The sequence below is a fragment of the Miscanthus floridulus genome, chromosome 14 (genome assembly GCF_019320115.1).
Source record: "Miscanthus floridulus cultivar M001 chromosome 14, ASM1932011v1, whole genome shotgun sequence".
NCBI lineage: Eukaryota > Viridiplantae > Streptophyta > Magnoliopsida > Poales > Poaceae > Miscanthus > Miscanthus floridulus.
Genome location: NC_089593.1, coordinates 13667916 through 13695208, shown reverse-complemented (window position 1 = coordinate 13695208; position 27293 = coordinate 13667916). Strand labels below are relative to the sequence as shown.

The window sequence follows — 27293 nt, the reverse complement described above, 5'->3', positions numbered from 1 at the left end:
CATGCACTAGATATAGTCTTTAAATATTTCAAAATTCATCTGAACAAATACAAAAAAAAACTAGCTAGAAAACAGCAGAGAGCTGTGTGACACTTGGTAGCAGAAGATCTATAGTTAATTTATACTAAACGCACCTATGATATATTTCCTCCATCCCAAAACTCATGTTTTGTTAGACATGGCTCTGACCTATACTTAAAATTTTGTGGTACAGAATTGATGTAACTACTAGATTTGTATTCAAAGGATTTCCCCAAAAAAAGAAGATTTGTATTCAAATGTACCTATGATTTATATACATATTAATGGGGCACCTATTTGGTCAACTCATTGCTAGGTGGGCTGGACTGATTCTATATCAGCCCACGACGGCTAGGTGGGCTAGCCACGAGTGGTGCAGCGTCATAAATAAAAATACAAACGCAGTAGCAAACTAGGGAGGAGTGTGGAGGCAAGCATATGCTCTAGCTCACTACAACAAATATGGCTTTTCTATGACGATTTCTCTGTGCAATACTTGTCCATCATAATTGTATAATTATCATAGCCGATTCGAAATTGTCCCCACAAGATACTAATTAACACTTACGTGCTGTTTGGTTGGTTCCAAAGTAACGGAAACGTAAATGAAATTAGTCCAAACATATATCCCGCCGGTAACGTCCGCAGCTTATTTTCATTATTTACGTTTGTGTTACATTTCTCAGCACCAAACATCTAGTTAATGTGGTAATGATCTGTGAGGAGCCGGAGGTAAAGAGCAAAAGGGAAACTCAGTAGGATATAAAACAGGGAAGCAACTTCACCGTAAGGTGGAAATAAAGTGCCTGATTTCTCCCTTACTTTACAGTAGTTACAGTTACAGGGGTATTCATAGATGAAAATGAAGTTTGAATTACAAAACTCCAATACTCCAAAACAAATAATACATTCATTATTCTAGGCATATGAATTTTCTTCGTCCAAATATGCTAAAATCATCCAAAAAAAGCCCTACAAGTTTGTGATACTTTCAAACTTGTAATTATTGAAAACCTCAACAAAATTTTCAAACCTTAGAGCATCTCCAAGAGTCTTTATTAAACACAATCTTTAAATTTGAAGAGCCATTTGAATAAAATCGCTCTCTACATCTTTTCTATATCTTGTGCACACTCTAAAGAGTCAATCATGTTCTCTATCTTTAGATAGCGAGAAATTCGAAATAGAGGATAACAATATTTAAAGATTGAATTAAAGAATCTATTAGAAGTTTTTTTTACTAAAATATCAATTTCTATCGATAAGGAAGAATAAAGAGTTGCTCTTGAACCAGTTAGGAATACTAGAGGTATGGATTTTACAGTGTATTGTATTTTTAACATGACGGGCCGTCATTGCTTGGCTGCTGTGAACGTGGCCCAAGTCAGCATTGCCGGTGACTGATCCGCCTAGGCCGTTCGTGGACCAAGCTGCTGGACCAAGCTGCTGTGAACGTAACACCTGAGCGGACCGGCTTGTCACGTAGTGACACAGGAGGCCTGCTGATCGTTTGAGGGATTTTTTTTTTGTTTGAAAACAATCGTTTGAGGGAATTGCTTCCCCAACTCGTCGTACTTATCTCTTGAATTTCCTTTCTTTTACTTAAACCAGGTTAATTCAAGAGAATGCGCGATTCACAATTGACATATGGGGCGGTGATCAGTGAGCCCAAGTTACCTGTGATTACTGATTAGAGCAAGTCTTCACACTTTTGAGTTGTGAGCTGTTCTTTTGCCGTGGCCACTTGGATGTTCACTTTTTTTTTGGAATAGCTAAAAATATGAACTTGTTTAAAAAAACTAAAAATATGAACTACATGTGTGGTAAAAAAATCTTTAAATTACAAAAAAATATACATGCATCTACTCTATAATCAACACTAATAGTCATTCAACATTCAATAATAAACAACTCAATAATTTTCAATGGTTTATTACATTGTTTATTAAGTAAATAACACAAGGGCGAGGCATACATTATAATTAGCTAGAGCCAAGAATGAATATTTGCCTAATAAGTCAGGATTAGTGGCACTAAAAAATCACAGCCAAGCCAGATAGCTATTCTTAACAAAGTTGAAGTGTCCTTAGCTTCAATAGCTCAACAATTCGTGATATTATAACATGTGTCCTCTGAAAAGCTAGAGCGCACTACCACAAAAACGGTTTTAGAAGACAACTGCTTTGTTTATACAGTCAGTCTTAAAAATATTGGTATCTCCAAAAATAACTAAACAATTTAGAGGCGGCCGACACATTTCAGGAGATAGTATCGCCTCTATAAATCTATTAACATATATATATATTTAGTGGTGGACCTATTAAAATATCTGGCTCTATTAATAAGGCCAAGGCTCAATAAGAAAACTCTAGTCCATGGCACGCAGCAATGCACAACCCTAAGTCCCCCCATCACTCTCTCAGCCGCAGAGCTGCTCCTCTATTTGCTCTTACAAAGCCACACCCTATCCTTCCTCTCCTCTCCTCTTCCTCAACTCCTTCCCTCTCTCTTCTATTCTCATATTTGGCAACGGGGTTGAGGCGCCTCACTAGAGGCGTCGGGCCCAAGCGAGATCCATGCTTTGGGGCACTGGATCCGGCGAGCCCGCCTTTCCGCATGGCGCAGGGGCAAGGTTCCCTATCCGGCGGTGGCACGAAGTCACAACACCTCCACCGCATCTAGCGGTGTCTGACGGCATATATATGTGGGCATGCAATGTCCTATATATCCACATGCGCCGTGTCGCGGGCTCGGCAGCGGACCTACAAGGTAGGCTTGGTGGCGTCCTTTTTTGTTTTTTTGGATTTACATAGACGGGTATCTGCCAGTCTCTGATTAACACATACCACTGCCACTTTAGAAACCTATTTGGACCCACCTCTTCCAATCTCTTATATGCTAGTGAGTAGTGACAATGCTATGCGGACTATTTAGAATCATGCAAGGAACTCGTGACTTAGTGTTGAATAAAATGACGGCCTACACATATGATCTCTCTCATTGGACTGCTATATATATAAATCCACCTACCCATGTAAATCTTTTAACTAGTAGTACTAATTAGCGTGGTAATTTGTAGGAGAGCCTTTTCTTATATTTTTCAATCACTAACACGAAGATTACTCTTGATGATGAGCTCTTTAATTTCGTCACATGCCTAAACTAATTTGAAGATTAATTAATAACGGGCCAACCAATTATACGGCGCCAGACACACTAGCGCATCGATCATATATGCACATGATGTGCAAGCTGGTTGGATGTGATGGAAGAGAAGTCGTGGCTGAGAAGCGTCCACGGGTCACCCATGATAATTTGGTAGCACGGGAATGATAGATGTCGCTCGTGATGGATCGATCGTGAATTCGTGATCGCGGCTAACCTGGCTATAGAGTGTGCCATCTATGCGTGTAAACAGACGTGCCAACAACAGAAAATTTAAAGCTGTCACTATTAAGGATAAATGAATTGATCGATCCATCGAAAAGAAGGTTAGTTGCGTGACCTCTGCTGTCTAGCTACCTAGGTTTCGATAGTGTGTAACTCATCTGGCTAGATTCTCTTGCTTGTTGTATTTTTTTCTAGAAATATTCTATATAATTTATACTTGCGGAACTATTCTACGTGATTTGTCTGTCGACAAATAAAATGACTTCTATATTGGATTTCTTAATCTTCAAACTTGACTATTTAATCTTTAAGTGTCCCATAAGAATAATATGTTGCGCGTATGTCATAGAGGACGGTGAGTTTGCATGTATGTATATATAGGGTATTGCTGTGGTACTCTCTTTCTACTACCTCCGTCCCAAAAAAAAAAGAAAGCCACATGACTAAATTTACGGTGAATGATATTCACATTTATAGCTTTAAATTAATTTATTATGAAAATATCATAAATATTGATGCTTTTTTATGTATAATTGGTCAAACCGAAGGTACTAAAACGTGACACTATGTTGAATTGTATTCTTTCTGGGACGGAGTAATATCTTAAAGAAATTACAGCCCTTGATTTTTTAAAAATAAAATAATCTAAATTTAAAAAACCTAGAATCTCAGCATCACTGATGCAATAAATATTTTTGTCCCCTCCTTCCTTGTTTGCACCAACATGATGATCTGGTAGAGACAAAAGAAATCCCGCTCCTTCCTTGTTTGGTCAACTTGAACGCACATGCACACGGATTTTTTTTTCTTTCTCTCTTTTTTTATTTCAGTTTTCATGAGTAAGCTTGAGTAGTAAAGCAAGAGCATAATAAAACTACAAAGCCAATTTCATTCCCACCGCCGAATCCACGATCAGAACTGTGAAGAACAAGAACTGCACCGCTTAAACAACTTTCATGCATGATAGGGTTCTATGCATCTTATTTCTACATATAAAAGTTTGTCAAGTACTCACCCGTCCTGTAATATCGTGTATTCTAGCATTTAAAATTTATCCTCAAATATAATACATTCTAGAGGACAAAACCCACTTTTGCATTAATTACTTTTTATTTATCAACCAATCACCATTAATCATATTGATGATAGCATCTTATTAGGAAATAAAACCAGTGTACATGCGTCTTTTATGTTCTCTGTTAATTTATCTTAAAATTCCTAAAATGCACCATATTAGAGCACAGTGGGAGTATATGATAGAGCAGTTAAATACATGTTTTTTTCCCAAAGTAGTCACACCTGATGGAAGTTTTTCTTTCACGTAAAAACATATAGTTGCAGGCAGGGGCAGATCCAACGGTGGGGCGGGCGGGGGGGGGGGGGGGGGGGGGGGGGGCTCAAGCCCCCTACGCATACCGAAACAGTGGAACCCCTGTGGAGCCCCCATGAATTTGTAGACAAAGTTCTATAGTGCAGGGGGGCTGAGACTTAAAATTGAGCAGCAGTGTTGTTCAGCCCCCCTGAAATATTTCCTAGATTCGCCGTTGGTTGCAGGTCACCGTTTAAAAACGTTGTGGATCACGTTCTGTTTTCGTAAAAATTGCTACATCTCTAGAATTTTGATACAAAATAAATAAGTTAGAAGAAAGACATTATCCGCATGTCGGGTTACACTAAATATGAATGCTATATATTATGCATGCATATTAGATCTAATAGGAAGATAGTTTCCCTATTTCTTCTTCTACCATCAAGGAAGTATTTACGCTAACGCTCTCTACCGAGCGTTCGTCTGGTCAGACGCACACCTTCGCTAGGCCTGCCAACTAGATCTGACTGGCCCAACTCCCCTCACGGCTTCTCCATTTCATTAAAAAATTTGGACGCTTCTCTTTCCTATTCACCAGCTGCAGCCGATTCCACCAGGACGGACCCTCCCCGCGCCGCGCGCCCCTGCGCCTCACACCACGCCAGACCTGCCTCGTGTCGCGCAACCCGCCCTCGCCTCATGCTATGCTCCCCCATGCTGCGTCAACGAGCTTTTTATTGGGCGGCAGCAAGTAAATGAGCACATGTTACAACCGTATGTTTTATGCGTTTCATATGTATGTTGTATATGTTTCATATGGATGTTGCAAAAGTAGATCTGGTGTTGCATATGTTGCAATGGCTATACACGTATGTTGCAAGTGTATATTTTAAATGTTTCAGTTGTTTCAAACGTATGTTGCAAGTGTTTTATCTGGATGTTGCATATGTTAAACTGGCTATACACGCAAGTTGCAATTGTATGTTTCAAATGTTTCAGGCTATTTCAAACGTACGTTGCAAGTGTTTTATCTGGATATTGCACATGTTGTAGTGACCATACACATATGTTGTAAGAGTATGTTGTAAATATTTCATCTGTTTTGGATGAATGTTGCAGCAAATGCTTTATGTTGCAAGTGTTCCATGAGTAGGCGCGGGAAGTGGGCACAACCGAGGAGGTCCCCTCGGGCGCAGCGGTCCCCGTGTGCACAAGAAGCGAAGCACATGCATGGTGGCCCCCATGTGCATGCGCAGCAGCAGGTGCATGCGTACCGCAATAGCAGGCAAGGCGGGGCCGGGACGGCATGCGCGGCAGCAGCAGCGTGCGGGCGGGTGGGCAGGAGCTGCATGTTTTGTTCTTTGATCTCCCTGTGATCACATGGTAAAACTCAAGCCCCACTAGCCTTTTTTGTCTGATTCAAGCAGCATGCGGGCGGGCCGCCGGCGCGTGCGTCCGGACGTCTGGACACTAGTCTCTCCCATAACATTTAGATCTATGGTCTATAGTTATTTGGGAGTACCCACTACTACAAAAGTTAACTATAGGGGCGGCTGCGCCAGCCGCCCTTCCCAGGGTGTTCCTACAGACAATGTCCTCTGTAGGGGCGGCTGGTGTTTTTAGTCGCCCCTACAGTGCCCTCTGTAAGGGCGGCTGGTAATATCAGCCACCCCTGTAGTGGACTTCTGTAAGGGCGGCTGTATCACTAGCCGCCCCTACTGTGTGTATTTATAAGGGCGGTTCAATCAAGAACCGCCCCTACAGTGGATTTTCCAGCAAAAATAAATAAATAATTCAAATTCAAATCTGACCACATATATATATATAAAATTCAAATTCGAATCTGACCACCACAAATATACATATATATACATCCACAAACACAAGACCATCATCACAAATCATAATTCACAAAAGTCCATCATTACAACATAGTCCATTATGAAGTCCATCATTATAACATAGTCCATTAAGATATCCACAAGTCCACATGCAAAACAAAGTCCAAACCGTTCCAAAGTCTGATCCAAATCATACCACAAGTCCACAGTGTCATCAATGGCCTAGGGCTAACCTATCAGTCTCCCGAAGGTGTTGGTACAGAGGATTACTATCTAAGTCGGAAAGAAGATGATGGTAAGTGCCTTTATGATACACAATCTGGTCTATTATAAAGTTGCAAAGGTCGCTGACCATCTCTAAAGAGCTCATCATCCTTGTATGGGTTCCTTCTCATGTCTTTATCTTTCTCCAACTACAAGAGAACAAGTTTAGGTTTACTATATCACAACATATGCGAACTTTTCATACTATGAGCGAAGAGGTTCAAACTTACCAGATTGGGGTTTCTGTTGTAGCCACCGATGGTACTCATCATAATACATGTGTAGTATCCACAATGTACACTCCCAGGCTTCTACTTGGGGCACTGTGTGTTTTGCATATGGAGATGTTAAGTAATGCTATTGACAGACACGTAATATATGGAGTACCAAAGTAAATGACACTTACCGCACATAGAGTTTTGACATACAACTTTTCCTTCCTATTTAGATGATGCCTCCCCTTATGTTCCTGGACATAGTGCCTGAATGCCCTGTTCCAATGGTTTTAGCAAATGCAACTTGTTAGTATCCCACATTGAACCTTACAAGTATGTATACAAACATAGTAGCTAAAATGAGGATTGTCAATATGTATACGTCTTGACAATCGTTATGAAGTCTTTGTATGTCTCGACTGGGAAATCCGCTGAATCAAAGACCCATGCCATGCTATGTGAGAGCCAGACGCCTATGCAAATCCAGTGATCGTTGCATGAATTTAGTCATAGAAGGAACACATAAGCTCTTTTGCATCGAACAAAGTATATTGAACAAAGCTAAGTATACAGTCGAACTTACTTGAAGTGGTATGGTATCCATATATTATTGTATTGTTGGAGATTTTTAAAACATAGGGCAATGTATGCTGCAACCTTGAGGGACTCTTCCAATATTTTCTTGTTCTTGATATCTTTTTCTTCTTTAGTGTCTTTCTAGCTCCTAGTTCTTTGCAATCTAGTTTCCACTCTTTAGAGTAATTAAAATTTGTTGATGCTATAGGTGAAGGGTCTATATACCTGTGTTTCAGAGCTGGTCTCTTTTTCACAAAGTCCGCTTGCATTCTACAAATCACGGTGCGGGTTAGTTACAACAAAATTAAAAGATTACATTCATATCATATCGAGAGGGCAAGGACTTACAGGCACCATATGCGAATCAGATTCATTTCCATTCATCCGAGGTGGAAGCATGCCTAGATATCCTTAAACTCAACGGCAATTTGCCCACCTGGGGCTCCAAATGTGCCGGCAGGGATCCATGCTTGTAAGATTTCTAGTTCTGTTATCTGAGCACGCAAGTACCAATCGTGGAACTTTCTCATTCCACATGGCAAGCGCTGTATGACTCGGTTTGGTAGGAAGTTCTTGCCTTTTTCATATTTATCCGGGCAATCATTGGACCATTTGAGGTTATCAACAGCTAGATACTTATTAAACCCTTTGTGCAGTTTGCTAGTGGTGCCCTCCTCAGTGGTGCCCTCCTCAGAAGCTGGTGCTCTGAATTCTTTTACTTGGTTCTTAGGCTTGAACTGGTCATGGGTCATCCACTTGTGCACCGATGAGACGTCATTAATGCCCACATACGATGGCCTTATCTTGATTGGGATTTTGTTTCGAGCTTCCCATTCGGGCACGTCCTTGTCAACTTGTGCATCACCTGCTCTAGGGGCCACTTATTCTTCACGTATCGGCTGTTCACGAGGCAATTGCTATTCATGAGACACTTGTTGTTCATGTATCGGCTACGCTTGTTGAGAAGAATGTTGCATCTCATCATGCCTTTGCTCGGTACGAGTAGGAGAAGGACGTGGCATGTCATCATGCCCATGCTCAATACGAGGTGGAGAAGGATGTGGCATGCCATCATGCCCTTGCTTGGTACGAGGTGGAGAAGTCTCTAGCGTGTGGTGGTCATGGTCATGGGCCAGTGAGTATACCTCCCCGTCCTCGATGGGTTGCTCCAGAGGATGAACTTCAGTCAGAGTTGGCAAAGACTCGGTTAATACAATGTCTCGTCTATGCCAGAGGATGAACTGGTTCATGATGTCTCCGAGTAACACGAGCCCCTCGGGAGTAGGGTGTTCTATCTTCCAAGTCATGAACTCGGGCTTCATGGTATGCACCTCGACCCGAGTATAGTCCTACGGGATGTCCCTATTATGCCACATGCCACCCGGAGGATGTGCCACGCCCGTTGCCACCTCAATGATCATGTTTTGCCTGCCCATTGGAACCATCAATTTGGAACTGGTTGGTGCCTGTATGCGATCGACGGGGGTTCTGGTTGCATTGGAACCTTGACTGCTGGGAACATCCGGAGGGCTGCCAACTACCGCTAGTTCTCTGGGCGGCCCCATTGGTGTCTGTGGCTCCATCGTAGACAATCCTTTCTCCACCAACATCTTTTCAACTAGAGCCTTCACTTGGCGCTCAAGATTAGACTCTCGGTCTCTGCCATGTTTCTTGTACATGTGCCTCTCCTCTACGAATCCGTGCTTCCAGGACATCCTCTTCCCTAGCCCCCTAGTGCGTCCTGTGTGCTCAGGGTTTCCCAAGGCAACGGTAAGCTCGTCCCTCTCTCTGGAAGGGTTGAATGCGCCCTTCTCCTTGTCTTCAGCAAGTTTCAGTATTTTTGATACTACCTCTTCGGTCTCTGGCTTAGCAAACTTGAGGCTACTACCAGATGAATCGACACTCCTCGCGTATATCCACTGTTTAAGGCGTGGCTTCAACTTCGGCACTTTCGTATTCCCGATAGCTTCGGCCTCTGCGTCCATCTTCCTAAAGACCTCTTGCTTGCCAGCGTAGCCACCGGTGCCTAGACGAGGGTAGTGTTGGTTCTTCTTCGCCTACTCACTGTTACGGGCACTGAGGGACAATGATGCCTCTAAAGTCTTCTCAGCCACGAGCTCCTCCCATTGACTAGGAGTTATGTTGCCAAACTCGTGGAAAGGAGTTAACTCCTGTTAGATAAAGTTCTTGTTCAGATCTGACCGCCAACGTCGGAAGCTCTGCCCCATTATCTTAAAAACATTTTGTTGTACCAACTCATGCGTTCCCTCTGGAAACCTGAAGTTCTGCTTTAGCTTCTCCCATAGGTCTACCTTTTGGCTCATAGGTACAAGATTCCAGCTACGGATAGCTGGGTTCAACTTATCTCTAACTACAAACCCGATGTGATTACAGAATTTTGCCCTATATGTATATGGCTCAAGGATCTGCCCGTCTGGTCCGACCTCCATTATCACATAGCATGCCTTGTCGTGATATTGGTTTAGCTTTCTAATCCCCTCTTGTTTCCTCTTTGGCTGGGCAGTCTCAGTCGTGGTTGTGTCCTAAGGTTGTGGAGCGGAGGCCTCATTGTGAGTACCTGTGGCTCCTTCCTCTAATCTCCTTTGCCCCGCTACCTATTGTCCGACAAGACGAGCCGGAGGCCGACGTCGTCTTTTCAGAGGTTGAGTAGGGACGACCTGTGTATCCAGCAGGTCAAAAGTGTTAGTAGAGGTAACATAAAGCCAAAGCATTAGCCAAATTTACAAGCTACTAAGGCTTTATCCGTACTTCGTCGTTCGGATCAAAATCCTTGTCCAACTCGTCCTCCGTTGGCCTCCATCTGGGTTCTTGTGGGAAAGGATCCTCGAGACTTACATATCCCCCTGATGAGGTGTCGTCATCATCATCCCCTTCTTTGCCTTGGGCATCCTCTCCGCCTTCTCTTCCCTGGGCTCCCCCCACTGGATCCTCATCATCGACAAGGTCCTCCTGAGTAAGCATCACTTCTAGACCCTTTTCTAACTCGTTATCGAACTGCTCCTGAGTAAGCTGGTCATCTAGTTCTTGCTCTCCATGAGATGGCTGCTCATCATTCATGGGGCATCGGGATGCACTCTTTGATGTTCGCGACATTTCGTGCCTTGTTCTAAGAGATGCAAGAAAAAAGTAGTAGAAGTAGTAGAAGTAGTAGTACTAGTGGTAGAAGTAGTAGTACTAGTAGTACAAGTAGTAGTACTAGTACTAGTAGTAGTAGTAGTAGTAGTACTTGTAGTAGTACTAGTAGTAGTAGTAGTACTTGTAGTAGTAGTAGTAGTACTTGTAGTAATAGTAGTCAAACAAAGAGAAAGCATGCCTAGCCCACTGCATAGCCACTTTTAAGTCATGAGCGTTGTAAAACTCAAATTTCTACCTTAATACAGTGATATGCAACGAGAGAAAAAAAGTCATGATAAGATCGGATCAGACACATACAGCTAGCATAATAACATTTAAAAAGAACTCCAAAGACACGAGGTGATGAAATGGTGTGGATAGGTGCATCAGCAGTCACTAATTGCAGATCAACCCCAAAGACAGAGGCGAGGTTTTACATGTGACAAGCCAACACCAAATTGAACTGGACTCGCTAGCTAGGGTAATCAGATTCCGCATGGGAGCACGCAAGGGCCCAACAAACTTTGCAATCGGTCGATACAAACTTTGCTATCAAATGGATACAACTTAGAACTATTTGAAGAATAAGACATCATCTTATGTTTTTTTCCTTGAATAAGTTCCATTGTAAGATATGAGCAATAGCTACATTCAGTAACAAATTCTACCAACAATTTTACTACAGCCCAGTAATTGAAAAATCAAATGGACATACCACAAAAAAGATTGTATTAAAATTCATAACAAAAACAGCTTAACAAACAAAATAAAGCAGGAAAACTGGTGCACAGCAAGATACACAAATGGTACAACCTAAAGAACTACCTTCAAAACTGAGAACACACAGTTTACAGGCAGCGGCTACATACCGGACTACGTCAAAAACAAGAGCTACTCTGTTAGGTTAAAACATATGTACCATGGCTTGAGCCTTGAATACTAACAGGCTGAAACCTAGGTTAAGTCGTTTCCATGTTTCAAATAGTTTTGGTGCTTGAAACTAATGAAATGTGTAAAAAAGATAATGATAAAATGGGTAATATTATTTTTTCAACCAGCCACAAAATGACTTAGGAGGTCTGAAAAGGTAGAAAGCATCCAGTTGAAAATAAAACTCTAGCTATGGATTCGACAAAATTGGAATTGCTAGGAATCTCATCTTTAGTCATGATTAGAGAAAATTTGGAGGTGTTAATGCATGCATAACTGTTGTGCGGTAACATGAGACCTTGAATCAGGATCCCTGCATAGAAGCCCCAGCTATTTCTTTTAGCGTGCAAAATGTAGTGTCCTGATTTCCTTTGCTAGCAACATGATTCAAGCATATCATGGCTCGCAGGTAGCAGCTGGGAACCACGGATCGAAGTCATTCGATGGAGATCCAGCTAGCAACGGTGGCTGTCCTTGCTTAGCTGCTGCAATCTGCTGGGGTTCTTGAAAAAGCCAATAAGCCATGCCCTGTACTGTACTACTAGTACTACTAATTTCACTAATATCTTAGAACAAGTTTAAATATGATCTACTATGGGACCAGATGTTAGAACAACTAACATCTCTTAGAACAAGTTTAAATATGATCTACTAATTTCACTAACATCTGCAACTAACATCTGGAACATATATCAAAGATACGATCAAGTTTAAATATGGGACCAAGTAAGGTTCCGTTCACCCAAATTATTTCATTGACAAAGGAAGTGACTATGTCAGTTGTTTCTTTCACCAAGCACTCTGAAATAGTACAACACTATCTAAAAAGTACTTCTGTATATCTCTTCTTAACTATAGTCTGTGACTCTGTACCTTTTGAAAAAAAAAAACTATAGTCTGTGTACAAGAATAGGACGCATATCAAAGATACCATCAAATTTAAATAGTCTGTTTACCCAAACTAGTTCATTGACAAAGAAATTAACTATGTCAGTTATTTCTGTCCATTTGCATTTTCCCTCAGTATTGAGTTACAGACAACAATATCAGTGGCAAAGCATGCATTTGATGTGTTCATTTGAAACACAAAGTCTAAACACGCAAAGACAGGATGCAAGAAACAAGCAGCATTGCTACGGACTAAGCCAACATAAGCTAATGTTGAGTGATCAATGATGAAGTGTAGTCTCTTTTGTGATCAGACTATATACATTCACTAATCTTTGGACACAAAAAAAATGGTGATGTCAATAGCATCACCTCACAATCTCTCAACAATTCCAGCATAGCATAGCACCATAAGCCTGTTTCGTTTCTGTGTTGGCACAGATGCTAACCATATGAACATTAACTAACCACCAAAGTGACTGACATTACCACATCAAACCAGATGAAAAGAATGGAACAAATAGTATTAGACCACTACTACGAAGCACTGCCAAGTAAGGAAGGATTGAAAAAATGAAGAAACCAATTTATCAAACAGAAGGACAAGCCTCTATGAAGACACATGTATATGATGTAGTAGTTGCTCACTTATGCAGAGAAAAGCTACCTCATCTGAATCGGGCTCACTGCTGCTGCTGCATTTCACACAATGTTTCGTCATAAGCGGCATCACAGCAAGCAAGCAAGTGTGGCTTCCCAGTTTCCCTGCCTATCTCTGTATCTTCTCATCACTGGGTGCCATGTGGCTTACTCAAGCAGTCAAGGATTTCTGTGCGTGTGCACACAATTCGGTGGAACATCTTCCTGACCTCGCGCTCGGGCGGGTCAGAATTGCTAAAACCAGCTAGCAATGGTTTTAGCAATGCTCTAGATGTTAGTTGCAGATGGAGATGGGCACTTCTCAAACAGCTCAGAATCTCTGATCTCCATATCCAACTCAATCATCTGTAACTAATTTCACTAATCTTTTTTTGTACTATGTATAATCATATGATCTACTATAGTTCCACCTTGCTAGCAACAAAAAAACATAGCTATGCACTGCAACTGAATGGAATCAACCCTAAATCAATGAGTGAGATCCACTTCCAGGGAAAACGAAGAGGTAGGAAAATGGGGATGGGGGCGAGGATACTCACGTGGAGAAGGCGTCGGCGGTGGGCCAGAAGGTCCTCCTCTGGGCGGCAGTGGCACGATGAAGATCCGACGAAGGGACGCCGAAGGGACCGATGAAGATCCTCTGGGCGGCAGCGGCACGATGAGGGTGGGGAGATCGCCGGCGCCCTCGGTCCCGCCGGATTGCCAGAGACGGTGTTGACGACGCTCCGGATCTGGGTGAGCGGAGAGGGAGAGGGAGAGGGAGGGGGCCGGCCACCGGAGACGCGTCGGGAGCCTGCCTGTGCCTGCAGTCTTCGCCTCCTCGGTGTGGCGGGAACCCTAGCCTCCTCGGTCCTCACCTCCTGTGCCTGCGGTCCTCCCCTTCCTTCCTCGATTCCTTCGTGCCGCGGGAACCCTAGCCGCCGAGGAAATTGGGCAGTCTGACGGCGTCCATAGGAGATTTCGCCCAACACTTAACGGGCAGCCACAGCGACAGTCACTGATATACCTCAGAGCACTGTAGGGGCGGCTGAGGTTATAAGCCGCCCCTACAGACTCCATTCCACTACCTTTCATGCAAACTCCATTCCAATTTCATGGTAGAGGATAATTAATTAATGGCCTATTTATCCATAACTAATTAAAAACACACATTATAGAAAGGAATCAAAATAAATATTAAATGATAATTAGTAGCCATGGTAGAGGATATTTTACACATTAGCAATAATTAAAATCTTACACATTCACCTACATGCAAACCCTAGTCACATAAAGAAAAAATTGAAAAAGAATAAAAAAACAAAATCCTAGATCTAGATATAGGGTTTCATGACACATGCATCAAACTTCACTAATACTACACTAAAATCAACAAAGATGTATAACAAAGGGTGAAATCTTACTTCCCTACCTAATTACCCTAGTATAGTGAAAATTAGAGTCCAATTTCACTCATAACTAGCTCAAGCTCCATGGAAGAAAGAGAAAACCAAAAATCAAATTATTCATTAACCAACGATTTAAACTTCAAATAAAGAGTTGGAGAAGCATTTCCTTACCTTTTAGAGCCTCTTCATCAAAGGATTTGAGATCAAAACCTTCTCCTTAGTAGAGCAATTTTTAGAAAGAGCCAAAGGCCTCTCAACCTTTTTTTTGGTAGAAGAGTATATCCTGAGGTGGAAGAAGAGGTAGCTGCTATTTATTCGTGCGCCGTCAGTAGGGGCGGCCGATGATTCAGCCGCCCCTACAGTAGAACAGTAGGGGCGGCTGGTGGCAGCCGCCCCTACAAATGGTCACTGCAAGGGCGGCTGATGATTGAGCCGCCCCTACAGATCAGCCCCAACTGTAGGGGCGGCTCAGGTTACCAGCCGCCCCTACAGTGCCATCTGTAGGGGCAGCTGGGCTGCTGGGGCCCGAGGACGTCCACTGTAGGAGCGCCCCCAACTCCAGCCGGCCCTATAGTAAAAATGCTCCCGTTACTACTGTGCGAATCTGGCGCAGTGACCATAGCAAAAATCCATAAAAAATATTTGCTTCGTAATGTATGCATGAAACGCTTGAAAACTACTTGTCATTTAGTATTGCTTCAACTTCAGTTTGCGTTGCGTACTGTAGTGGGACATCATCGATCGACGACTCATGATGGCAACTATTTTTTTTAGAAAAAGGTAGTGAAATAAATATCCGGAGGTGTACATCCGCTGAAAATAATTCAATGTTAAATAGTAGGAAAGGCAAGTGCTGCTGTAGTTATTAATTGGAACGTACTGTGTATATATCATCTGTATATATCCTTGAATCTTCACTCAGTGTTGAGGTGCCGCTTCTTCAGGGAATCGCAGAACAAGCCACGCATGTACACATCCTTACTTGTCCAAGCTAACCAACCAGTACTTCTTATCAATCAATGAATACAATTCCATATATCCCTCTAATAAGTCTAAAAAATCAGTATAAACTAATCGTCTGTCTTACTCATGCATGAGGAGAACATATACTCAAGATAAATCATTAGTAGATCGGCCAGCACTCAAACGCAGCCCTGGAGAAACTTGAGGCATCCGTCGATGAGATCACATATTTCAAAGCTTCGGATAAGGGGTGCTGTGTCAAAAGGACTCAGCGTGTGCCAGTGTTGGAGCCCGAGCGGGCACCCAGGTCGCTGGGCTCTGGGTTTGCCACTGAGATGAACACATTTAGATGTTTTTTGACAAGGTTTGTGTTGGGGCTTTTCTACCGGCATCAAAATCCCTGCCAAACGTGCTTACGAGAACGGCTCTGAAGACAAAGCAAATAAAATGAAGCACATGCCAATTTGCTCAGAAACCAAAGCCATCAAAACGTAACTTTATTTTTTTGGCTTTACAGTTTTTGGAGAAGTCCAAACCCTACCAAAGAGAACTTACAGTAGTTTATTAACTTAGAACATATTTAAGAGGCGGAACTTATATATATACTTAACACTTACTGTTAAGATGTGTTATCAGCGGATACCCATTGATGGTACTTCACTTACTGTCAAGGTGCCGCTTCGTCAGGTAACTGCAGAACACGCCACACGTACAGCTAGCAAGTAATCAAGTTGGCAACAGCAAGAAAGCTCAGTTGCCGTCGTGAACACTCCGGAGACAGTTTTTTTTGCCTTGAAGAGAGGGGAAATCGATCTCAAGAAAGAGATTCTCTTGCTACCTAGCTATCTGTGTTTGCATGCAGAAACGCCAACTTTTGTTAGTTAACAAATTTTGTGTGATATAAACATTTTCCACAGAGTTGGACTTGCAATTGGACTGCTGGACGGAGACCAATCGAGATCAGCTGGTAAACCTATTCTAATGAAGTGAAAATCACAGCACTTAACAGCAGTACAGGTCCACAGCTAGTCCAACTGCCAACGACCTGGCAGCGATGTTCTTGAATTCATCATTAAATGCATACATTCATGCGAGATGGAGCTAGCAGTACTGTGTTTGTCATCGTCTCCATCGAGCTTATCGAACACCTCATAGCCATAGGTCCCTCGCTCGCTCTATTTAAACCCTCCAAACCTGCTCATTCCGCAGCACGCACAGTCACCCCACCACTCACTACACTCACACTCACACACGTCTCGTCGACTCTCGGTCAGGGCGGCGACGACGACGACGATGGCTGTGCTGATGACGAACAGCAGCAGGAAGACGGTGGTGGCACTGGCTGTGGTGTTGGCGGCGGCGCTGCTGGCGTCGTCCGTGTCGGCGGCGATCACGTGCGGGCAGGTGGGGTCGTCGCTGGCGCCGTGCATCCCGTACGCGACGGGGAAGGCCACAGCGCTCCCCGCGTCGTGCTGCACCGGCGTGCGCAGCCTCAACAGCGCGGCGCGGACCAGCTCCGACCGCCAGGCGGCGTGCCGCTGCCTCAAGAGCCTCGCCAACAGCGTCAAGAGCGTCAACATGGGCACCGTCGCCACCATCCCCGGCAAGTGCGGCGTCTCCGTGGGCTTCCCCATTAGCATGTCCACTGACTGCAACAAGTACGTAGTAATCTTGCCATCATCGTCCTCCATCTCTGCTTTCATCAATAATCTTGTTTGCACAGATTCATATATGTTTTTTTTCTCAATTCTTTTGGCGCATGCAGGGTCGGCTAAATGATGAAATCTACGACGTAAGTACCACTGCACGTGATGAAGCTAGCAAGCCAGGAAAATAAAATAAAGTTGTGGTAACAGGAGGAGCAGCATGCAGTATCTATATATACAGTATTATTATACAGTATTATGTATGTAACCGTGTGCACTGTCTACACGTGCGCATATACATGGCTCTGTATGTGTGGCTTGCCTAGCTAGCTTCTCATCATGTGCTCATGTATGCGGGTCTTGTGTTTGTGAACAGCTACTACACTGTTGACTGTTCAGTGGCTTCGATCGACCTACTTGTTCGGATAGTTAATGGTTTTGCTATATATACAGTGGTCCTTGTTATTAATCAATTTAAATGCTGGTGCACCTTAAAATATACTACTACCCTGCCTGGCAATCTACTTCACATTAATAGGAGTGATTAATGGTTTAATGTAATTACATAGAGAAAACATGAAAAATTGTTTTTAAAAAACTACTGTAGAAAACGGAAATCAAGTGCCGGGATCTACACAAGACATACAATTTTCATACATGAATATAAGGGCACATCAATTGGCCAGCTCCAAGATAGTGTCAGATGCCACGTGGGGACATATGCCACCCTTTGAGCTAGCGGGGAGAGAAGAGCTTAACTCTCTGAGAGACATAACTCCTCTAACTCTCTTGACAAGAGAGAAAAATATGAGACGACATTCAGGACGAGATGACATTCACTACGCTAGATTTGCACATCACTGCCGGCCTCATCACTACCGGATTTGTGAGAACCGGCAGTGATGTACCTTCACTGTCGGTTATGAGCTTGAAAATGAAAAAAATGATTAGTGCTGGGCTAAAACCGGCAGTGAAGGACCATATCACTGTCGGGTTTTTGCTTGAACCGGCAGTGTTTTGGCGGGCACTCATCACTGCCGGTTTAAGCCAAAAGCCGACAGTGATTGGGCACTATCACTGTCGGTTCTAGCCAAGAACCGATTGTGATAATCCTACAACACAAAAAGGCTGCAGCCGTCCTCTCCTTCCTCCTTTCTTCCATTCCGAGGACAGAGGCGCGCGTTTGGACCCTTCCCTCCATTGTTGCGGCTGTTCTTCACCATGAAGCTAGTGCTTGGATTTTGAAGAATGGCTTGATCTTTTTGCTTTAAGGTTAGTAACAAACATCCACTCCTTTGATTTTTGTGCTTAATTAGATTCGTTTTGATGGCTACATTGCTTGATTCTCATTCTAGTTCTTTCTTCATTCTAGAGAGCACTTTTCCAATTGGACATTTGTGCAAGGCTCAAATTGTGGTGAATCCATCATCCAAAAGGTTGGTGTCTATGAACACATTTAAATTTCTAGCTAATTATTCCATGGTGGTCAAGATCATTATTGTTAGTATGTGATGCTATAATTAGTTCTTAGAAGTAGAGTAGAATAGTTATTCTTCAATATTGTGCAGTAATTATTTTTTACTACGATTTTCAATTTACAGGGCCGGGGCTACCAATTTCAATTTTTCAATAATTAGTGTACAATAATGTTTTCCAAAAATGGTACTTTCGAGCTACAATTGTTGTTCATGAAGCTCGATTTCTTATTAATTCTTTGTAATTACTGTCTTAGTATTTTTTGTGTAGAGATGGATCGAGAGTGGATGCATCTGTCCCGAACGGACAAGCGGTACATGCATGGTGTTAGCCAGTTTATCATCGATGCCAAAGCCCATGCTGGGAATAGGAACCCTGTCTTCTGTCCATGCAAAGATTGCAAGAATCATAGGAACTTTCGTCAAATTAAGTCTATATGATCGCACTTGATTAACAGGGGGTTCATGCCAAACTATACGATATGGACTATGCATGGCGAGGTTGGTGTAAATGTTATGTAGGGAAACGATGATGATGTGGACATGCCTGACGTAGCCATCCATGATACTGACGTGGAATCCAGTGTCAACACGGAACCTATGGCCACAGTTAATAATATGTTTAGGAACACGCTAGCTGATGACACCGAGGATAACGATGGCATTTCTCAGCTGCTACGTAATGTAGAGACCGGATGTCTTAGTGAAAGACAGTTGAGAAAGCTAGAGAAAATGAGACAAGATGGCAAAACACCATTGTATAGGAATTGTCCAATGAGCAAACTGGAAGCTGACATCATGCTATTAGAGTTTAAATCGACAAACGGATTGAGCGATAAAGGCTTTGATCAGTTGTTAGGTATAATAAGGAAAATGCTCCCAGAAAAAAAAATGAGTTGCCAGAAAAGACATACTTGGCCAAGCAAATGATCTGCCCCATCGGCCTCGAGGTTGAAAAAATCCACGTGTGTTCCAATGATTGCATATTGTACTGTGGAGAAAAATACAAAGACTTGGACAAGTGCCCCAAGTGTGAAGCTCCACAGTACAAGGAAGGGCCGTCAGATGAGGGTACCAAGACCAGAGGAGGTCTCGTAAAGGTCGTTTGGTATTTCCCTATAGCTCCTCGAGTGCATAGGCTGTTTGCATGTGCAAAGTCAGCTAAGCTATTGCGCTGGCATGGCGAAGAGCGTAAGAAAGATACAATGTTGAGGCACCACGCCGATGGGCATGATTAGAGGACTGTCAATACTATGTTCTATAAGGACATCGGTGGAGAGGTAAGGCACCTTTGGTTTGCTTTGAGCATAGATGGGATAAATCCTTTTGACCAGGTTAGAAGCAATCATAGCACCTGGTTAGTGACGCTCTGTATATACAACCTTCCACCTTGGGTCTGTATGAAGCGGTCATACATCTAGATGCCACTACTGATCCAAGGGCCAAGACAACCTTGGAATGACATCGATGTGTTTCTGGAACCTGTAATCGATGAACTAGTGGAGATGTTTGAAAAGGGTGTGCCAGATGTTTGGACGAGTACAAAAAGGAACATGTCACGATCAAGGGAGTACTTATCGCTACAATCACCGACCTACCAGATCGAGGTTCGTTGTCCAAAGAGAAGACAAAAGGCTATACTGGATGTGTCGAGTGCTTGGATGACACCGATGTGGTAAATCTGCCAAATAACTCAAAGATAGTTTATATGGGACACCGTAGGTTCCTACCTAAGGATCACCTTTACTATGGGAACAGAAAAAGATTTCAACGGTACTATTGAGAAACGCTTAGCTCCAAAATATCGAGACGGGCCTGCGATACTTCGAGAACTCAATAAACTGGAGGTTGTCCTTGGGAAGGGGGACAATGCAGTAGCAGCGCCTGATGGGAGCGTTTGGAAGAAAAAATCGGTTTTCTAGAAATTACCTTACTGGCCATTTCTGAGTGTATGCCACTGTCTTGATCCCATGCACATCACTAAAAACGTGTGCGCTAACACTCTTAACACCTTGATGGACACCGGGGGGACATCGAAGGATTCACTAGCCACACGCCTGGACATGCAACACTTAGGAATCAGGAAGGAGATGCATCCCATGGAGCTAGAGAATGGCCAGTTCAAACTTTCGGTTGCATCATGGATATTGAAGAAGGAAGAAAAACGTGTGCTCATTTCTTTCTTCAATGAACTCAAAGTCCCGACGGGCTACTGTGCGAACCCGAAGAGGCTAGTGAACATGAGAGAACTCAAGTTCAACTATGGCCCTATGAAGGCCCATGACTGTCATGTCATTATGTCTCAGCTGCTCCCTATTGCCCTGCATGGTATCCTCCCCCCAAAGGTCCGCGCCCTAATCATAAAGCTTTGCTTGTTCTTCAACGCGATCTCAAAAATGGTCATTGATGTGTCCACGCTAGAGCAGCTACAACGGGACATAGCCGAAACTCTCGTTAGGCTTGAGATGCATTTCCCGCCGACTTACTTTGATATCTCATTGCATCTGTTCATTCATCTTGTTGACCAAATTAGAGACCTTGGCCCAATGTACCTGCATCAGATGTTTCCTTTCAAAAGATTGATGAAAGTTTTTAGGAGGTATGTTAGGAACCGATTCAGGCCAGAAGAGGGTATGGTTGAAGGATGGTCAATGGAGGAGGCCATTGAGTTTTGCACATATTATCTGGACATCAAAAGGGTCGGAGTTCCAGAATCTCATCACGAGAGAAGACTACGTGGCAAAGGAACGATCAGGGAGAAATCTATTACAGTAGACAGCCCTATTTCTTTTAGACAGACACAGTTTGCTGTTCTCTAGGAAGCCAAGGGTGTGATGCCATACATTGATGAGCACAGGCAATCGCTGCAAACTCTGTATCCGAGCAGGTCACAGGCTTGGCTAGATAAAAAATATAAGAAGGAATTTATCAGCTGGTTGCGACGTCGCTTGCTTGGAATAAAGTTGGGTAATCTACTAGATGCCTTAGCTAAGGGACCTTCGAGTACATATCTTAAGTACCAAGGGTATGAGATCAATGGATTCACATTTTAGACAAAAAAGCAAGATGGAAAGAGCACATACCAAAATTGTGGTGTTCGTTTTGATGCTCACGACGAAAACGGCAACGTGCATGCGACGTACTATGGTTTCATAGAGGAGATATGGGAGCTAGCCTACGGTCCGTTGAAGGCAGCTCTTTTTTGTTGCCAGTGGATCCGGCTCAAGTAAATCAACATTGATAGCGAAAGGTTCACTATCGTTGATCTCACTAAGACCGCATACAGAAACGACCCCTTCGTCCTTGCAAAAGATGTTATGCAAGTCTTCTATGCAAGGGACAATAAGACAAAAGGAAGGCTAAAAGTAGTACTAGAAGGGAAAAGGAAGATTATCGGTGTTGATGGAGTGACGGACGAAGAAGACTACAGGGGCTATCAGGAAATGCCTCCATTCGGGGCGAACGTACCCCTACCTATCCTTCAAGAGGGTGACGAACCTGCTTATGTACGAATTGATCACAATGAGGCCCTCATTATTGATACACCTAAAGATAGTTAGATTATTGTTAACTATGTAATCATTATGCAGACGTTGTATCAGTAATTCACACTGAATATTTAATTTATATTTTGTGCGCATCTCTATAATTTAATTATTGACTATGTAATCAAATATTAAGATGATGTTTATAAACACTATTATTTGATAATTATAGACCATTAATTAATTATCATAGAATTAAATAATCAAGACACAAATTTTTGTGTTATTTTAGAATATAAACTAACTGCATTATTTCTAATAATAAATAAAGAAAGAAAAGCAAACTAAGTGAACTCCCTATCCTAGCTCAGCGGTTAAGGCCGCACACTCTGTACTCTGAGACCTACGCTTGAATCCCAGGCGAGCCAAACTTTTTTGATTTTGCATTTATTATTTAGTAGTGCATTATGATAGGATAAAAGAAAAAGGACAACTAATTCTAACGTAATCCCTATTCTAGAGTAGTGGTTAAGGCCCCAAACTAAGAACCCCAAGACCTAGGATCGAATCCTAGGCTCAGAATTTTTTATATATTTTTATAAAAAGTCTATGAGACTGTGATTTTTTATATATTTTTTTACTAAAAGGCTGCAATGGCGGCAGTGCCCTTCACTGTCGGTTTTGGTTTTAAAACCGACAGTGATAGCGCTACAATGGCAGGCTCCAAACCAATAGTCATTTTTTATATTTTTTTTTACTAAAAGGCTGCGATGGCGGCAGAGCCCTTCACTATCGGTTTTGGTTTTAAAACCGACAATGATAGCTTCTATCACAGTCGGTTGCTCAAACCGACACAGAAGGCCCAATTCACTGTCGGTTTTTAAACTAAAACTGATAATCATGTGTAGAAGCTCCTCACATGCCAACAGTACTCCCATGACCACAATAGTTGGAACATTGCTCCCACCTACCCCGACAACTTTAGTTCAGAAATAAAAATATACCACGACTGCTAGCCCCTATAAAATGGCCCTCGGCCAGGAGCTAGCCTCTCTATGCATGTTGGTTTTAGCCAGGCCTTATCAGCCATGATACAATATTTTTCTCTCACAACAAACCACATATATCGTTATGCATCGTAGTCCACCAAAACGGTGCACACATGAGGCCACCTTTACTATCGGTTCTATTTAAAAACGGGCAGTGATGTCCATGCCCCCCTATATAAAACAAACTACCGGCCACAGACATCGATCCCACCAACCCACAAACTCTCTCAGTCTCATTTCTTACGTTTCACTTTCACTTCTCAAGACATCCACTCTCTCTCTACGTGATTTGATCAGGGCTCCTGCATTTTTCAATGGTATTGATATGTTGTCTTCTCTAATATTCTATCTATATTTATTTGATCTATATTTATATTCATGTTTCTTTGTATTCTATATTTATATATATTCTTATTTCTTGCATTCGATCTATATTTAATTATGTTGCCATATTTTACTTGGAAGAATTTTTTTGTGCATATATTTTATGTTCATTTTTTTGCATTTTATCGATCAGGTTGTATGAACAACGGACCTCCCCCACCACAAGAACTAGGTTTCCACCCTAGCGATGAGCCATTCGCTCCTAATGTGGCCATTCCATGGTTCTCTGTTCTAGCTATTGTATGAAATATTTTTCAACATCTTTTATTTTTTGATGCTAACAAATAAGTGTAATTAGTTTAATATCATTATTGTATGCATATATGTCGCAGACTATATCCCCAATAGATTGGTTGCGAACAATATTTAGTTGGTTCTTTATCTCAGACATCGTCGAGAACACAACATCTAATGCAAGTGGTTGACTATAGACATGTGAACTCAGTTTTTCCATCCCTTTGAGGGGTGCAAATCATCGGAACCTTATCCACGAGACGGGAAGACAGAGCCCGGACGTGATAAGCGCCCAATTCAGGGCCATGCGCTTATGTTTAGAGGCACTTCGACGTGTTTGTTATGATGTGCCTGATTTCTCGCACTTTAAGGCACTTGCTTTGAATGCTGGTGATATCCCCGTCCAGCAAGCAAGCGAATGGTTTGTGAGCTACAACCGTGCGGATATGGTAAAATGGTCACTTATACCTAAGTCATGGTTATTTATTGTTTCTTATTATAATAACATTCTCTAATTTTTTTTTCTCTTTCTCCGCATGCAGATTGCGCTCTAGGACCTTACCTATACTGCATGTGGCTTGTGGGCCGTTCTAGACCAAGCTACGGAGCAACTCGGGTATGATTGGGACTTCTGCAATGGAAACCTCGACCAGCTCACTATAGAAGGACGCCAGTACTGCATAAGGATTACTAACAGGGGCAGTGGTCATTTAGTAGGTTACATCTATGGCCGACCATTCTTTCGATATTGTGAGGCACGAGAGAGTGCACTCATACAGGCATTGGACTTCATCGATACAAGCGGATACATAATCCGTGACATTAATTATCATATATGGCTACAGAGGCATGTTAGTGTGCGTGGTCCGATCGATCCCGGCAGTGTTTCCGATAGTAATTAATGCTTATTTAGCTAGGTTTTCAAGGTTGTAGTTTAGTTGGGTTCTAATTTTAATCTGTACAGCATTGTGTGTTTAATTATTGTCAGGCATGTAATTCATGTAACATTTGTTGGGCAACTAGAAATATACATTCCGGTGTCGTATTGGTCTCAAAATTATTCTCAGACTTGCATGTGCCACGTGCGAAGGAAACATCAAGTTTGGGATTTTTCGAAGATGGTTTGCTACTTTATGAGGTTTAATTGTATTTCCGCGCGACACCTATTAATTATAGGTTGAACTTAGTCAACCCACGAAAAGATCTGAGATGGTGCCAAACCTTTACACAGGCTCTAATGTGCCCTAGGGATAAGAATTTTGTGGAGGTGGATGAAAAAAAATCTATCGGGTCCAAGATGAAATTCACCCTCTTTTGTCTTATTTGGCACAGAGAAAAAAAAATATATAAAAAATAATAAAAAACCTCATATCCTGTGTGGGGTCTTAATTTGGGTGTACATGCTTGTCAAAAAAATTCAATCCATTTCGACATAGGCGGAGTATACATGCTTCACAGAGGTACATTTGCCTTTTCATCGAACCATGACTATACACATAGGTTATCAAGATTTCTGTGGTTCATAGGCATTCCGGTATCGTATTGGTCTTAAAATTATTTTCAGGCTTACATGTGCCATGTGTGAAGGAAACACCAAGTTCCAGATTTTTCGGAGATGGTTTGCTACTTTTTGAGGTTTAATTGAATTTCCACGCGACGATACTTATTAATTATAGGTTGAACTGAGTGTATCCACAAAAAAATCTGGAATGGTGTCAAACTTTTACATAGGCTCTAATGTGCCCTAGGGATAAGAATTTTGTGGAGGTGGATGAAAAAAATCTATTGGGTCCAAGATGAAATTCATCCTCTTTTGTCTCTTTCAGCGCACAGAAAAATATAATAAATAAAAAAATGATTAGAAAAACCTAAGATCCTATGTAGGATCTTAATTTGGGTGTACAAGCTTGCCAAAAAAATTTCAAACCATTTCGACATAGGAATACATATGCTTCTATTTATTTAGTATATAAAAGAATTTTTTTAATATATATAAACATCACTATCGGTATTAAAAAACCGACAGTGATGAGAAGAAACTGATAGTGATGCTGGTTATCATTGTCGGTTTATTTTGAAAACCGACAGTGATGCTAGTATAAGATGTGTGCCAAGGTTTATTTATTTTTTACTTTTGACCTTTAGACCGCTTAATAAATTATAAAATTAAACCAAAAAAATTGTGCCGCCCGGGATTCAAACACGGGTATCGGGGGCTAAGTTGCAGGGTCTTAACCGTTGAGCTAGTAGGAGGTATTCGAAAGAAGTGGAAAAGATAACGTACTTATGCTGTAACCGCTACACGACAATCAATGTCGGTTTAAAGAATGGCCCGGCAGTGATATTTCTACATCACTGTCGGTTTATACTTACAACCGGCAGTGATGTACCCCCATCACTGTCGGTTTATAATTAGAACCGACAGTGATGAGGTCTGGTATAAAAGCTCGGTGCGGGTTGAAATTATCCAAATTTCAACCCCGCGCCAACCGTTCCTAGCCCCACGCTCCTCTTCTTTGATGTCGACACCCGTGCACCGCCCCACGCCGGAGCACCCATCCACTACCCCCCCCCCCGCGCCACCATTTCCAGCCCCACGCTCCTCTTCTTCGACGCCGACGCCCGTGCACCGCCCCACGCCGGAGCACTCCCCACGCCGTCCACCGCCCCACGCCGAAGCACCGCCGAGGCCTTCAGGTGCGTGCGGACAGCTGCTTTCCCACCCCCATGATGAGTGCATGGCTCACTACCCACTAAGTGTTTGATGAAATGCCCCACGGTTGTTGTCTTCCCAATAGCAGTCGATTCCTATTCGATTGAGTTACATGTTGTTACTCCTTGGTTTAGCTATCCTTGTATGTACATGCTGTTACATAAACCAGTTAGTTTTTCCCTAAAGAGATTATGCTACCTACTGATTTGTTGAGGACCTAGTAATCATGGCCCTAAACTGTTTAAGAACCATTGGTGTTATTTGCATGTTGTCGCAACAAGTTATTCCCTCGAATCACAGCTAAGTGACCTTTTACGCTGTGTGCAGTCTAAGTATTTAAACATTGATCATCAACACCTCTTGACATAGTTAGATTGAATATGTGACAATGATATGAGCATATATCTGTCTTGAATAGTAGTTGCATAATGTTATGATATCTCTATACTTTGTAATTATTGCAAGCAATGGAAACTAGCAGTCAAAGGTACACGTTAATGACTATGGACGTCTTATTTGTGATAGTAGGGAGTGTTCTGTTTATGTAAGAGTTAGATAAGAATTTTTGCTCTTACTTAAGCAATGATGGATTCTTGTCAAATGTGTACATGTATAATCGCTATAGGTAGAGTGTCAATTGATTTTGATGGAATGTATAGCATGCTTAAAAAAGGCATCTATAGATGTTTGTTCCAGAAAAAAAAAAGTTAAAAATAACTTTTAAAAT

At 42.3% G+C, this 27293-nt stretch overlaps 1 protein-coding gene across 1 annotated transcript; it reads left to right on the top strand.

Moving 5' to 3' along the window:
- The first annotated feature begins 16777 nt into the window (after positions 1 to 16777).
- Positions 16778 to 17705, top strand: LOC136505132 (non-specific lipid-transfer protein 1-like). Its single transcript, XM_066500233.1, has 2 exons — positions 16778 to 17238; positions 17346 to 17705. The coding sequence occupies exons 1-2, from the start codon at positions 16874 to 16876 to the stop codon at positions 17353 to 17355; spliced, it is 375 nt and encodes a 124-aa protein (XP_066356330.1). The 5' UTR covers positions 16778 to 16873; the 3' UTR covers positions 17356 to 17705.
- The last annotated feature ends 9588 nt before the right edge of the window (positions 17706 to 27293 follow it).